The 14,539-nt window shown below is 43.0% G+C and overlaps 1 protein-coding gene across 9 annotated transcripts in view; it reads left to right on the forward strand.

Annotated features, from left to right (window-relative positions):
• The window catches only part of dab2ipb (DAB2 interacting protein b), a 162,040-nt gene extending 152,743 nt beyond the window's left edge, over window positions 1–9,297 (forward strand). For all 9 annotated transcript variants that reach the window (XM_069700800.1, XM_069700801.1, XM_069700805.1 and 6 more), the window contains 3 exons: window positions 5,956–6,158; window positions 6,273–6,360; window positions 7,867–9,297. In XM_069700800.1, the coding sequence (XP_069556901.1) occupies window positions 5,956–6,158; window positions 6,273–6,360; window positions 7,867–8,034 (459 nt within the window). In that variant the 3' untranslated portion in view covers window positions 8,035–9,297. The remainder of the gene's footprint in view (window positions 1–5,955; window positions 6,159–6,272; window positions 6,361–7,866) is intronic.
• The last annotated feature ends 5,242 nt before the right edge of the window (window positions 9,298–14,539 follow it).

Here is a 14,539-nt window from a genome sequence, read left to right on the forward strand (position 1 = left end):
TACTGCAGGAATTGCAGAAAGTAGCTAATATAGGCTAAATATAGCGAACAAGAATATCAGCGTGGTTGTCAGCGGGCATCGCAATTGAATATCACCACTGTGACTGCAACAAATATATTAATCTGCTGAATATTTTCTCGATTCATGGGTTAATCATTTGGCCTGTGAAATGTAAAAAAAAAAACCAGTAAAAAATAAATAAATACATTTTTTTTTAAAAAGTACCTACAGCCCATGTATTAAAAATCTAAATATATTCAGTTTTTTATCACGTACGACAAAGAAAAGTATCAAATTCTCACATCTGAAAAGCAGGAATGTCGGAAAAATGACCAAAACTAATTGTCGGCTGTCGAAACATTTAAAGACGTCGTCGGACAGATTCGAAGAACCTCGCTAACAACGATAAACTCGATAACGGCAACACGGACGCTTCCTAGAAGCCGCAGAGGCTAAAAAAAAATATATTAGTGTGACGTCGTGGTTACAACATAAGGTGCTTGTCAATCAAGTCATGAGAACAACATGGACGGTTTCTCGAAGCCGCAGAGAATATAACAATTTAGAAAGCGAGCATTAACGTTCGCAGGAAATGCAAAGACAAGACGATGCAATTCATTCGGTAAATACCCAATGAACATCGAACTTCCTCGGCCTCCGCCGTTTACGTAAATGTCAGCGAACACGTCGCAGCTCGTGGACGCAGCAGTAATGCAGGAAATGCGGAGACGATGACAAGAGGGGGGGAAAAAAAATGAGGCCGTTGGGAACATCGTTTCCCCTCAGACGTATCTTGAGACCACGAAGACGACTAAAATTGAATTAGCATATTAACTTACCGTGCAATGATAAATGAACTTCAGCAGCGTTCCCCCATATTTTCAACAAAAAAAAAACGTCAGCAAAAAAAAAAAAAACGTCACAAGTCGTTAACTCGGGAGCTTCCGGAAAATTCCCAGACGCCGGATCCGAGGTCGTTAATGCCACCGGAGGAGGGCCGCTCTGAAGGAGTCCTCTCGGTAAATACAGCAACTCGAAGGCAAAAAAAAAAAAAATCATTTCCCTTATCTCACATAGAAATCATGAATAACTTGGGATATTATACTGTTACCCTTTTTCATTCAAATAAAAATAAAAATCCCCCATTCACCTCAAAAAGCCTCCCCCTTTACAACTCTTCCCTATATCTCACCATCTTTGAAAAAGAAAACGTAGCAGCCCAAAAAAAAAACCCAGATGTGTGTGTGTATGTGTGTGTGTATTCACATGCAGTACATCCACCCGGACGTGTTGCAGCTTGTGTGCGTTTGCATCTTGTGTGAGAGCTAGAGACAGAAAGAGGCTTTTATTTTATTTATTTTATTTATTTTTTTTGCTGCTTCCTCTCCTTGCCTACGTTCCCTGCTTTCCTCTTCTCCGCAACCCTTTTTTTATTTATTTATTATTATTATTTTTTTACAACCATTCACCCTCCGCTTCGCTTCCATTGCTTCGGTTGGCTGCCGCACGCTCACCCATTTCTTTTTATTTATTTATTATTATTTTTATTTCCCCCACCCCCCCCCCTCCCCCCATCCATAATGAATACAAACCTGTCATCCTCACATATCTCATACTTTATGGAAGCCAAGCAGCTCAGAGCCGAGGCGAGGCGAGGGAGAGCAACCAAAGAAGGAAATAACTTCGGTCCCAACAAAGAAGCCGCAGCCACCTTAAAATAGCAGAGCGGCAACAAGAGAAAGGGGTTTTTGGAAAAACATTACATCTTCCCGCAGCTGCTCAGACACGAGCTGCAGCTAATGGTCCCGTGCAAAGTCTTAACTCTGCAGGCCCCGTAGCCAGCCATTTCAAAAATGTTCACATTCATTTCCATACGCTGTATGTGTTCGGTGGTCCAGAGCAAAGCAGATGCGCATTTGTCTTGCAAAGAGGAGCAGTAGAAAAATCCTCAGGAGATCAAATATAAATAAATCAGACAATCAGAGTAGCTGAACAACAAATAAGACGCTATTTTTGTATTTTTTTTTTTTATATATAGATGCTATTTGCAATTCGATTTTTTTTGTTTTGTTTTTAGGAAAGCGTTTGCATGTTTTAAAGCACTTCGAGCTGCATTTCTTGTATGAAAGGTGCTACGCAAAATACAAGTTTTTTTTATTACTATTATTATTATTATTATTAGTATTATTACCATGTTTCAGTGCTCAGCCGTATGTAAATGTTACAGGCCTCAGACATGAGTAGCCAGTAAGCAGAAGATAAGTCCTGTTTTGGATTTAGATGTGTTCTCCGTCTTAATTCAACAGAATATTATCAGATTATTATTTTTTTTTTTTTTGTATTCACATCAACTCTTCATAACAAAACCACTCGACTAACATTACAGCTCGAGTGCTCGTGTACTAATAACCCTGCTGGAATAAAACAATTCACAAATCTGTTGAGAAGAAACAGGATGACTTGGCTTACCGACGTGCTAATATATACAACTCATTAGTTAAAGCTGCTTACCAGCTACAAAAAAATATATATTTGACTAGTAGCTTTATTACTGTAATTGAGCCTGAACACACTTACAAAATAAAAGAAAACAGGATATAAGCAGTAAAGTAAAATGTCAATTGTCATTTTCTTACACTGTTTAGCCGGGAGCAAGACTCCATTGTGGCGGACGGGCAGGTTTTTAAACAACATATATAAGACTTTTAAAGTACTTTAAAACAAAAAAAAAATGCATTGTGATGATATAACAAACATTACTAACCTGTTTTTGTACGGGAAGCCAGAGGAAACCGAGGTTAGATGTGTTCCTGCTTCTCAGTCTGAGGACCGGAAGACCACAACTCCTGCTCACCGAGCAGGTACTCCCCCTTGTGTCGCAATTGAGTAACTGCACCTTCAGAGTTGCGCCTTCAAATCACTGTAAAGATGCATTCAAATCTGAAATAACAAAAATAACTTAACAATTGAGACCATACATTTGTAGGTGTCACATCAAACACAGGGAAATGGACATTTTGGTGGTGTAGCCTACATTATTTTCTGATCTTGCTGTTTAAATCTGCATGAAGTAGAGGAGGATGGTTACTGTCAGAAAGACAGGTGTGTTATGTATTCCATATTTTATATTAAGAGAACACAACAAGTGCTGAATATATACATACAAATTCTGAAAACATGAAATATTTGTATATATCTTTTATGTATCAAAAACAACTATAACCCATTTAAAACTCATTAGGCATTTATAACGATATATATTTGGAAGACAAATAAAAGTAACATACGAGGCCAGGACCACTGAGAATACAAAACATCATTGATTAAATTGCAGCAGCGGTATGCAGAAAATACAGTTCGCCATCTTATTGATTCGATTGATCGTCCGTGCTGCTGTCGTGTCGAGTTGTTTCTCTGTAAACCCAAGTTTAATAACAGAGAAGCTCTTATTGATATTTAAAGGCGGACTGTCTTCGGACTCTTGATTTTTAATTGGTTATTCTCTATAAAGTCCATAAACTTTAAATGTTAAGGGGATGGGAGAATCCTGTAACTAATCTCCCATCAGTTTCTTTACCTGCAACTTTGACTCGGCTACATCCAGGGAAAGATCTTCCATGTCGGCACGGATGGAAATAAAAATCCACCTGGAACGCTGTCAGATGTGACATCAGGACAAACAGGTGCAGAGACGCATCTGTTCAAAGCACCTTTTGTTTTTCCCAACTCTCTTTTGTTCTGCCCCGTGTCATCAATATTCAAATGTGTTAATTACACCCTTTTAGTCTGTCGAATATCAAACACACATCTGCACAAGGACGGTTACAGTCAATACGACACTCGGAGCCAAACGAGATTGAAATGCAGAAATATTTAGTGAAGTGGAGTTTTATTTTAGGAAAACAAAAATATTTATCGTCAAATTACCTGCTCGAAACGAATGTGAAGTCAATTGAAGCAGATTTATTCTTAAGTCTTGTGATCCTGTAGCTGTTATATGTGACAATGCAACAGTTTGAGTTTGTTTCTGACCCTCCAGACAAATCCAGAGGGAGAAGAGGGCGCGTAAAAAAGATTTTTTTTTTTTTAAATAAATAAATAAATAATGCCCGAGAGAAAAGGTTTGACCGCTTCCACTGCAGTTAGATTTTCTCCGCGTTTCGCGGATACAGTAGGTGCGGTTCACTCTCGGGGGGGGGGGGGGGGGGATCGAGCGACACGAGCACAGGGGAGGAGAAAACGGTAGAGCAGCCGATAAGAAAAACGGTAGTTGAGGTCACTATTCCCTCTGAGAAAGGGAAGCGATTGATGGGAAAATGTCCCCGTGGAAGGCGGGGAGAGTGACACCAGGAGAAATAAGTGCGAGGTGACGGGGAGAGACAAATGATCCCAGCAGCGTCCTCCTCGCCGTGTGTAATTGAAACCGATAATTCAGGATAGTTTGTCTTTCAAATAGCTCTCCATCCGTTGTTGCTGAAAGCTGGAGCGTTTTGTTTAAACTAGAACGACAAGAATTCAGTCCAGACAAAGCAAACTGACTACAAGTGTAACGAAGATGCAAAAATAAACCGTCCACCAGTTAATATCACAGCAAATATAGGACGGGTTACCGTGACATTTTGTACCGACATTCGAGGTCTCCAGAGGAGGAATCCTTCTGACCTTTGGTGACCCTTTGACTTTTCCTGTAGTGCCAGCAGCAGCTCGACATTTGCGGTTTTTAGTGAGGTAGACAGCTGTTTGATCATTTGTCACCAAATTTAACGAATTAACATTTGAGCTCCGGTGAGGATGAGGAAGGGCCTCAAAGTGCAAGACCGCTGATGACCACTCGGGGCTGGCTCCGAAACCCGTCTGGGCTCCAATAGACTCCCAATTCAAAAGAGCATCAACTTTTCTCTCATCAAATTCAAAGTAAATTAAAAAAAAAAATGTCCACGAGTCTTTATGGTGTCAGCAGCTAAATGTACTCCTTTTGATCCGTGTTCTGGTGGTCCTTCTGTAAATATTTTCTTTAATTAATTCAAATTTAGGCCACAAAGAAGGCGTGTCTGGTTTGACTGACTTGCCTGGGGTGCAGTCAGTTTTCCGGTATAGTTAGGCAGGCTGTTGTCGGTAGTCTCACTCTTACTGGTTGTCCAGTGACATGCCGAACGACCCTCAGTATCCCTCCGTTGTTACAAGAAATTAACTTCTTTTTTTTTTTTTTACCCAGAAGAGATTTGATTCTTCCGCTTGATTCCTCTAGCCTGAAGAGAACTCCTTCAAAAAAACAAAAAAAACTCTTCAAAAGGTCCGGCGACGGGTCAGGGACAGATTTTCAGGACTTATTTCACAGACGAGGCTTCGACTTCACCGGTTGCATCCCTCTCTTCTCACATCTTCTTGTCTTTATTCATCCTAAAAACAAAACAAAAACAACAACAAAAAATGTCCTCTCTCTTCTTCGTTTTCTGTGTTTTTAATATCTGAACTGGTGAAAGAGTTCTATTCGAAACTGATTTTCGTTTTTCTTGTAATGAAAGTATTGCTGAAAGCATCTCCGTGTCGATGGTAGTTTTTTTTGTTGTTGTTGTTTTTTTTTTTTTGTAGCGCGGCTGTACAGGTCTAGTATAACAACGCTGTTATGGCAAATAGCTTGTAAATGAACCGTGTGATTCTCCTGATAAAGGATGTCTCTCTATTCCAGACAGAAATTACACTCAGAAACAACACGGCATAATCTGGGGCCTGATTGAGAGATTTCTGTTTCGTTCTTGTCAGCTATGGTAATGAAGAAGGAGTCCCTCGTCCCTCCCACCCCACCCCCCTCCACTCTCCCTCCTCCTCCCCCCCGCTGATAGGGGTTTAATGATTGTGATGATAACGACAACGCGCGACGACGACGATGACGAGAGTGTCCCCGTCTCCTCCCCCTCCTCCCCCCGCCCCCCTTTCCCCCGCTTCTTTGCCCAGTACCAGCAGGAGATCGCGTTGCTGCAGGAGAAGCTGCGGGCGTCGGTGCAGAAGCTGGAGGAGTACGAGGCCCGGCTGAAGGGTCAGGACGAGCAGGCGCAGAAGGTGCTGATGGAGTACCAGGCGCGGCTGGAGGAGTCGGAGGAGCGCCTGCGCAGACAGCAGGACGACAAAGACCTCCAGATGAAGGGCATCATCAGCAGGTCGAGAGGGGAGGGAAGAGGAAAGCCGGTTCGCGACCGTTCGCCGCGTCCGCTCTTCCAACTCCTCTAAACGCCGTCCCCTCTTCTTCTTTTTTTTTTTTTTTTGCTTCCCAGGTTAATGTCAGTGGAGGAGGAGCTAAAGAAGGACCACTCCGACATGCAGGCGGTGGTCGACTCCAAACAGAAGATCATCGACGCGCAGGTCAGTTCGCCTCCCGCCCCGCGCGCGCCGACTTGACGGAAGAAGCGTCCCCTCGGCGGGTCGACGCGCGCTTTTGTAGATCCTCTCCGCCCGCGCGTTTCCGATTTGCACGTGCCGTCGCTTGCGTCTCGTACTCGAGGAAACAAAAGGGGAGGGAGGGGGGGGGGGGGGGGGGTCACTGAAATACAAAGAGATGTTTAATTCATAGCTGTCACAGCTCTGGCATTGACAAGCTCGAACGGCTGAGCAGAATTTTCTCAGCTGCCTCCCACTCTCTCTCAAGAAACATACATTTACAAATGTCTCGTCTAGTCTTCTGTCAACACGCAGCTCCTCTATAATCCGTGGCGGTTCTTATTCGTACAAAAAAAAAAAAAACAACAACTACATTTTCAATCCATCTCAGAAAACACGACAAAAAAAAAAAAAAAAAAAAGGTGTTGCTTTCCAGTTTTTTTTTTTTTTTTTTTTTTTTTTGTTGCAAGGAAATTCTGAATGTTGGAAATGTAATTATAGATTTCGCAGAGAAAGACCGCGCGCGGGCGCAAATGTTGTCGCGAAGTATTAAAACCCCGCCGGAGTGTTTGTTGCAGCCCGGGAAGACTTGGACGTCATGCGCAAGCAAACGCGCAGAAGGCGCAGAAAATGAAGTGCAAATATGCATCTTTGTAGATTTTTTTTTTTTTTTTTTAAAGCGGTCTCGCAACAAAGTGCGACCGTGACATTTACACAAATCCTGACGCGAACACGCGCAGGTGATTAATCTCCTTCGCGGTAAGGACAGTTTGAATGTGCAAACTTAATACGCCACAGTGAGGCAATAATTTGTCTCCTTCAGTAAACAGGCCCGAAGAGAAGGGAGATAAAAAAAAAAGGTCATTACAAATTCAGGAAGGGAAAGTCGATTCGGCGGAGGAGCGCAGCCTCGTGCGAAGGAACAGTTTGTTCAGATTTGTAACTGCCACTTAATTTGACAGTTTACTTTCTTTTTTTTTTCAAGAGTTTATAGGTAGAATAGGTAACTAGAATCCCCCAAAATAAAAAAATAAAAACAAATAAAAGAAAACATAAGGCAAAATGGATGTGTTGCTTGCCATCCACGTGATTTCAAATCATATCCTCTTTTTTTTTTTTTTTTTTTTTTTTTTGTGGTCTATTGTGGCCTTGCTGTGACAGTTTTGTATCCAGGGATACAGAAAATGAGAACGTACTGCAGATGTCATTGTTAAAAAAAAATGTTATGGTTACGGCATCACATTGTCCTTCGTCGTCTTGGTCAACATTTTTGTGAAACTTGAAACAGGTAGCCATTTATATAAGTTTAGGTGTGTGTGTGTGTGGGGGGGGGGGGGGGACGCTAACGATCGCATCTCACCAACATTCATCGAGGTGAAATTAGCCACTTTAACAAGTTCGAAAAGTTCCGAAAAATGTTTTTTTCTGTTGTTGTTTGTTTGTTTTTAATCAGACTTTATGTCTTAACTGTATCCGCGTGTTCGTTTGCAGGAGAAGCGCATCGCGTCGCTGGACGCCGCCAACGCCCGTCTGATGAGCGCCCTCACCCAGCTGAAGGAGCGCTACAGCATGCAGACCCGCAACGGCATCTCCCCCACCAACCCAACCAAACTGCAGATCACTGAGAACGGAGAATTTAGGAACAGCAGCAACTGCTAGACAGCCTGGCGTCCGCCTCCTCCTCCCTCCCTCCCTCCCTCCCCCCCCTCCACCTCCCCCCGCCAACCTCCCTTCTCCCCCGGAGCGAGTGTGGCGTGCCTGAGTGTGTACAGTTTATTCAAGGAGAGGATGTCGACGTGCATGCTCGGATGCATGCCTGACTGCGAGACCGTGTGTGTGTGTGTGTGTGTGTGTGTGTGTGTGTGTGCGTGCGTGCGTGCGTGTGTGTGTGTGTGTTTTACAAGCGGACAGTACATTTTGGAAGACATTTTACACTTTTGGAGACGGCGCGGGAGCGAGGCCATCAGCTCGAGCCAGAAGCGCCGGAACTTCGACGCGACACGGACGGATCGCCCGAGAGGACAAGATCACCAGACGGCCTTCACTGCGAGGGTGGGGTGTGTGGGGGGTGGGGGGTGGGGGTCGGGTGGGGGGGGCGACGGCCAGAGGAGGCGGGGCGAGAGCTTGTACATATAAAACTCAAAAGCTGTCCGTCAGTCAGACAGTTTTGCCGGTGGACGTATGCGGTCGCTGGGACAGATCGAGCCCCCCCCCCCCCCCCACCCCTGCCGACGCCCGGGACGAACCACTATGTAACCACACACGGGGGGACGACCGCTCACGGTCGCCCTGGCAACCCCTCCTCTCCTCCTCTCTTCTCTTTATTCTCCTCTCCTCTTGACGACCAAGTGGACCCACTAAAAACCAACGACACGCACCGCAGATTATCACTTAAGCCGTCTCGAGGGGATTACCTTCTCGCGCTTTATTTTAAAGTCATTGTTTGTAAAGAACCAAATAGGAGCTACAAAAGAAATAGATTTTTTTTTTTGTTTTTTGTCCAAAACAATGTTCTTTATTTTGCCCTTTCACTCCCGGGTGTGTTCCTGAGTGTCCCGCCGACCCTTTGCTTCCCTCCTCCATCCCGACGTAGTGCACTTTGTGAAAAAGCTATTGGTACATGAAACGCCTTAAGTAAGGAACACACCTCGTCTTTATCCCGCAGCTCCCCTATTTCTGCAAAAAAAAAAAAAAAAAAAAAAAAAAAGGCACAACTTATACTGTGGATTTGTAAAGAATACAAAAATTAATTGTAAACACATAAATGTATATCAAAACACTAAAGTAAATGAATTCTATGTGATGCTATATTAATGAAATTTAATATAGATGTATGCAGTTTTTTTTTTGTTGTTTCTCTCCAATAGAGTATACACACATATACCTATATTTGATAATCTCAAATATAAAAGCAGCCCTTTATTTATGAGCGAGATCTAGTTTTATTTTTTTCTTCTCTCGACGATGAAAGACTGTAGTGCGTAGCTTGCTTTCCAGCCCCGGGGAGGGAGACCCGCGTGGGGCAGTGATCGGCGCCTCGGTCGCCCTTCGGATACCCACGGCGCTCAACCCTTTGCGTACAGCGCGCACTACGGACAGAAATGGACACGCGGCGGTTCCAACAAACCCCGGCGTAGTTCGCGCAACTTGAATGAATAGTAGTTTTGAACAAATTGGCTGCGGCGTGCGCAACTTGCGCGGGAGTTCAAAAAAACAACAACAAAAAAAAAAAACAACCTCTGGTGTAGTCCTGTGATTGGTTCTCCATATCTGGTGCTCGTCACTGCTCTTAAAGTCACAGATCACGCGAACCCAGATTTTGTACTCTGGTTGGGTCATGAGTTATAGCCTATGTGTGGTCTGTTTTTTTTGTTTTTTTTTTCTCTAGTTGCACAAGAGCTATTGAGAGACGTGTTTCGACGCACTCACTCATTCTATACACTGGACCAGTGTGCCGTTGTCACAATGGCCTCCTTACTTACAACATTTCCTCTCTGACTGCTTTATCTGTCCGTGGTAATGAAGTATGCTGCATCCAAACTGTGACTCTATTGATCCCAGTGGCTTCATCTCTCTTTCCTCTGTTTTCTTTTCTTTTTTTTTTCCTCTCTCTCTCTCTCCCTCACCTCTGCCCTCCTTCATCCCTCGTTCTTCTGAATGTGAAGATGCTTTACTCACAGTTGGTCTTAACATGGGGTTCGGTCCTTTTAAACTCTCCCGTCATCGCGCCATAGCGTCTCACCATCTGTATTTTGTATATTTTTGTATTCATTTTTCTTACCCGTAACAAACTATATACATCAAGCGCGAGGCTCTGCATGCTTCATCCTCGCTCTAGAGCCAACGGTAGCGTCGGTATCACCATTTGTTTTCTTCGGTTGCCGGCTGGACGGCGACGATGACGATGATTGAACGGCTTGCAGCAGACATGGCGCGTATATATGCTTACTGACTGAGTGTATCGAGAGGTTGGACAGCCCGGGAAAGTGTAAATAAAATTGCTCACTATTTTTACCTAATGTTAACAGAGCTTTTTGTAAATGTATCTCGTGCTCAAACTCTGCTGTATCATGATGGATATTGTAAATACAAAATAGCTCAGTCAGTCATCTGTCCTCATTGGGTAGAACTATACGATTAAATTAACCTTTCAGTGTTCTATCTGTTAAAGCTATTGTTTTTTGTATTTAGAGTGTAATATCACTAGCCAAAAAAAAACAAAAAACCTGATTAAGTTGGAGTTTGACTCTCGGGATGTACGATGCCTCGCTGGTTTCAGGCCAAGCTTTGTCCAGTCTCGATGAGATACACAAGCACAATCCTGTATTTCTCATCAGTCTAGCTCTATGCACTTTTACGTTCAGTGGTTGGTGTTTATGATCCGCTCTTTTTTTTTTTAAAATTTTATTTTTAGCACAGCTGGCGCCTGTTTCAGGTGTTTAAAAAAAAAAAAAAGCGGCAAAGTTAAAAAAAAAATTAAAAAAACTGAAGGGATTTTTTTTTTTTTTTTTTTTATAGCTCATTCACAAAACTTTAGGCTACATAGGACGAACAGAACATCACTTTTTTTTTCTTTTTTTTTTTTTTTTTATCATTTAGATGCCTCAGACTGAAAAATCCTCCTGTTGGAATAAATTAAATTAAAAAAAAAATACACCACTCCAGCTTTAAAAATGAAAAGCAAGACTATGTTACTTTCGACAGAAGATATAACACATTCTTTTTCTTATGGATCAATCAATTAGGAATAAAAAACGCACCGCTGCTCAGTTCAATGCACTCAGAAGTTTTATTGCTAACGTACAGACGAAATTTATTCTCCTGTTTTGAAAATTGTTTGTTTTTTTTAATGATTAATTTGAGCAGATTTGAGGTAATATTTACTTATCAGAGGCCCATTACTGACGACTCTTACTGTCACAACAGCTGAGGTTGCAGTTTAGCGGTAAATGTCCCGTGTACTGGTTGAGTACAAAAGTCACATGGTCTTGCTTTAAACTTTACAAAAATGAAAACTCACGACGGGCCGTCACATCAACACCGATTAAAGTAGGAGAGGCACTCCGGTGTTTGGTTTCTAATTGAACTTCTCAGCTACCGGTTCATTGCTCCCACCCATCAACCCAGCTCCGTTCTAATTTCATGAATCAGAAAAACCATGAGCTCACTTCCTGACACAGTTCAGCCACTCCGACAAGATGAATCAAAAATATAAAGCTATAAATAAAGTAAAAGATGTTGTATGTTTTCTATTATCTTGTAGAAAATACTTTTGTAAGTATGTTGAAAGTATAAAGTATTTGCTGGATTCTGCTTCCTTTGACGACAGTGACAAAACAATAATGTACAGAGGAATTTGTGTTGACAAAATGTGGCTGTGCAATTTATGTACATTTGCAACTAGACCTATTAAAGTTTTATTTAGCTATTTTAAAAATCTCCTTCCTCTCTCCGGGCGTCTTTGTGTTCTCGCCTCGCCTCGCGTCGTTCTCCGTCACGTCGTGAAATGGAAAACGAAGCTCGATTTGAGAGCGCGTGCGACGGATCACGTGTTCATTAAATACTCGAGCGGGCCTCGATTGGACGACGGGGCAGCGAGAAAAGAACATATGCTCAGACTCGGGAGGGTGTGGTGGGGGGGGGGGTGAGGGGGGGGATGTCCAAAGGCAGAGAGCGGAGGGCTGTGATGGAGCGATGTGAAAGACTGGCTCGAGCGGTGTCTACTTCCTCTTGGCAAGCCTGACCTACATACCGCTTTGATTGTTACTCTCCCACAGCGGGCAAAGGGACAAAAAAAAAAAAAAAAAAAAAATCCTGCACAACAAAAACGGGGATTTTTGATCAAAAAGTTTCCATTAAATAAAACGATTGTGTTCAAATGTTGCCGGAAGGCAACGTAAAACGCATTTTGAAATATTATCGTTGTTATTATTATTGGTGTTATTATTGTCGTTACGTGTGATTGAGTGCGAAAAGCCAACCCCGTACGCGGCAGATCTCCACGGCGAGTGTTTTTAAAGGCCCCCCCACCCCCCCCCCTGTGTTGTTAATTGCTCCCTGTGAGGCCCATTTATTCCTCCGGCCAAGTGGAACGGGGCTCCCTGCGGCAAAGACACACATTCGGGCCGCCGAGCTGATGAAACGCTGCCGCTCGGTCGTGCCGCCTTCTCTCCGGCGCTCGCCCTTCCCAAAGTATCGAAAGGCTCGGGAATAAAAACAAAAAAAAAACAGAAGCGCTCGCTCGGGACGTACTTTTCATTCCGCTTTAATGTAATTTCTATTAAAAAAAAAAAAAAAAAATTAAAAATGGTTCAAGTAGGCATGAAATAATCTCTCTCAAGGGATGCAAAACGCACTTAGTTTAAGGAAATGCATGAAGTAAAAAAAAAAAAAAATTAAAAAAAAGATGGGTGGCTGGGGAAGGGGGGGGGGAGTGTGTCACATAACGAGTGCAGTTCGTCTGACTCCAGTGAGACTCACCCGTGTCCACCAGCTGTGTGAGTGAGGCTCCGCCCCTTTATGAAACACACTTACTGTCATATTATTTAGTACGCCAAAAAAAAAAAAAAAAAAAAGATTTAGTGTGTCCCAATACGTAGTATGTTAAGACATAGGATGCCCACAATCCTTAGCGTGTGCACGGGGGGGTGGGCGGGTGGAGGGGGGGGCGCCCTGCAATACAACGGTAGAAGGAAACACTGCGTACTATCCACACATATACTAGATAACAAATACTCTTACCGGCAGTCTCAGGTACTTCGCTTTGCGACTCCGTCATGCTTCTACCTCTAGTGTGTTACTTTTCACTCCGCTATCACATGACCAAGTTATAAAAAAATTTAAAAAATGACTGACTTGCCCATCAGTACGCAGAGATGTTAAATTATCTCCGTCTTCACGTTCCTCTAGTAAAAGTTACACCGCACATTTACACCCGAATTTGACTGCTAGTCAGCGTTAATCCAGGAATATAACATGCAGATAAGAGACAAGACTTGAAATTGAGTGATTTTTTTTTTTTTAGTCACGTTACTATTTGAAAGAATTGAGTACTTCTTCCACCGAAACACACCAACGAGCGAATTTGAATGTCTATAACTTATTAGAAGTGCAACTCTTCCAGCTTCTACTCTCATAAATCAAACCAACCGGGGGGTCGGGGGGGGGGGTCACACGCTCGTTAACGTGCAAACTAGTGCGACATTTCATGGCGGCTAAAAAGGAAGAAGATATTTTTTTCTGAACGGTCTCGAAGGCAACAGCGGCAACAACAACAACAACAACAACGACAACACACAACGGCAGCGACAAAAGAACGGCGACGACGAACGACGCCGGAGCTGCAGCGTCAACTGGCGCCGCCAGCCTCCGCGACAGAAGGTCGAGGAAACGCCGGCAGATGGTTGCGCTGCGAAAACACACAAGGTCTTTAAACGACGTAAAAAACAAAAAAAAACAAACATTTTTTTTTAAAAAAAGAGACGTTTCAGATTCATCCATCAGCCTCGTTGAAGACGGAGATTGTAAACAGAGGCGAGTGCCAACAGCGGCGCCGTCATGTGCGACAAATGGCGCCCTTTAATGAGCTCATGGGGGAAATCACCACGAGGTGGGACGATAACGGCGTACTGCACAGACGATCGGCACAATGCATCCGCAGCAACACGCATTCGCTCAAACGTACTCGGAAAAAAAGAAAAAAGTACTTAAAAGTCACTAGACGCCACATTAACACAGACATCTTCAGTCCAAAGAGCAAAAAGAATTTTATTCTTTGCGGTGTTATAAATACATTTCATTATTATTATTATGATTATTATTATCTGTGACTGTTAATGACCTCATACATCTAACTTCTCACATAATCCACACTTCAATAAATATGTTCGTCCTACAGTATGTATAGCAGAAATCTAGTACGTGTTTTCGTTGGCCGTGTTTTTTGTTTTTTTTCCACAGCTGCCCACACTGCAGGTTCGTCACTCTCCTGTTTGCACGGGTGAAATGAATCTCAGTGTAAAAGGCCCAAAAAAAAAGAAAAGGAAAAAAGAGCTGCAGGGTGAATATTTTGTCTTTATATTTCTTGGGTGTAACTTCCAGCCGTGCAAGAAACGCGATCCAAAATCTCATCGAGGAAACGAGTGTAAGTTGTGAAATTTGGTGC

The sequence above is a fragment of the Brachyistius frenatus genome, unplaced genomic scaffold (assembly GCF_029030835.1).
Source record: "Brachyistius frenatus isolate BFR_SWC_R1_liver_20210118 unplaced genomic scaffold, ASM2903083v1 Contig_35, whole genome shotgun sequence".
Lineage (NCBI taxonomy): Eukaryota > Metazoa > Chordata > Actinopteri > Embiotocidae > Brachyistius > Brachyistius frenatus.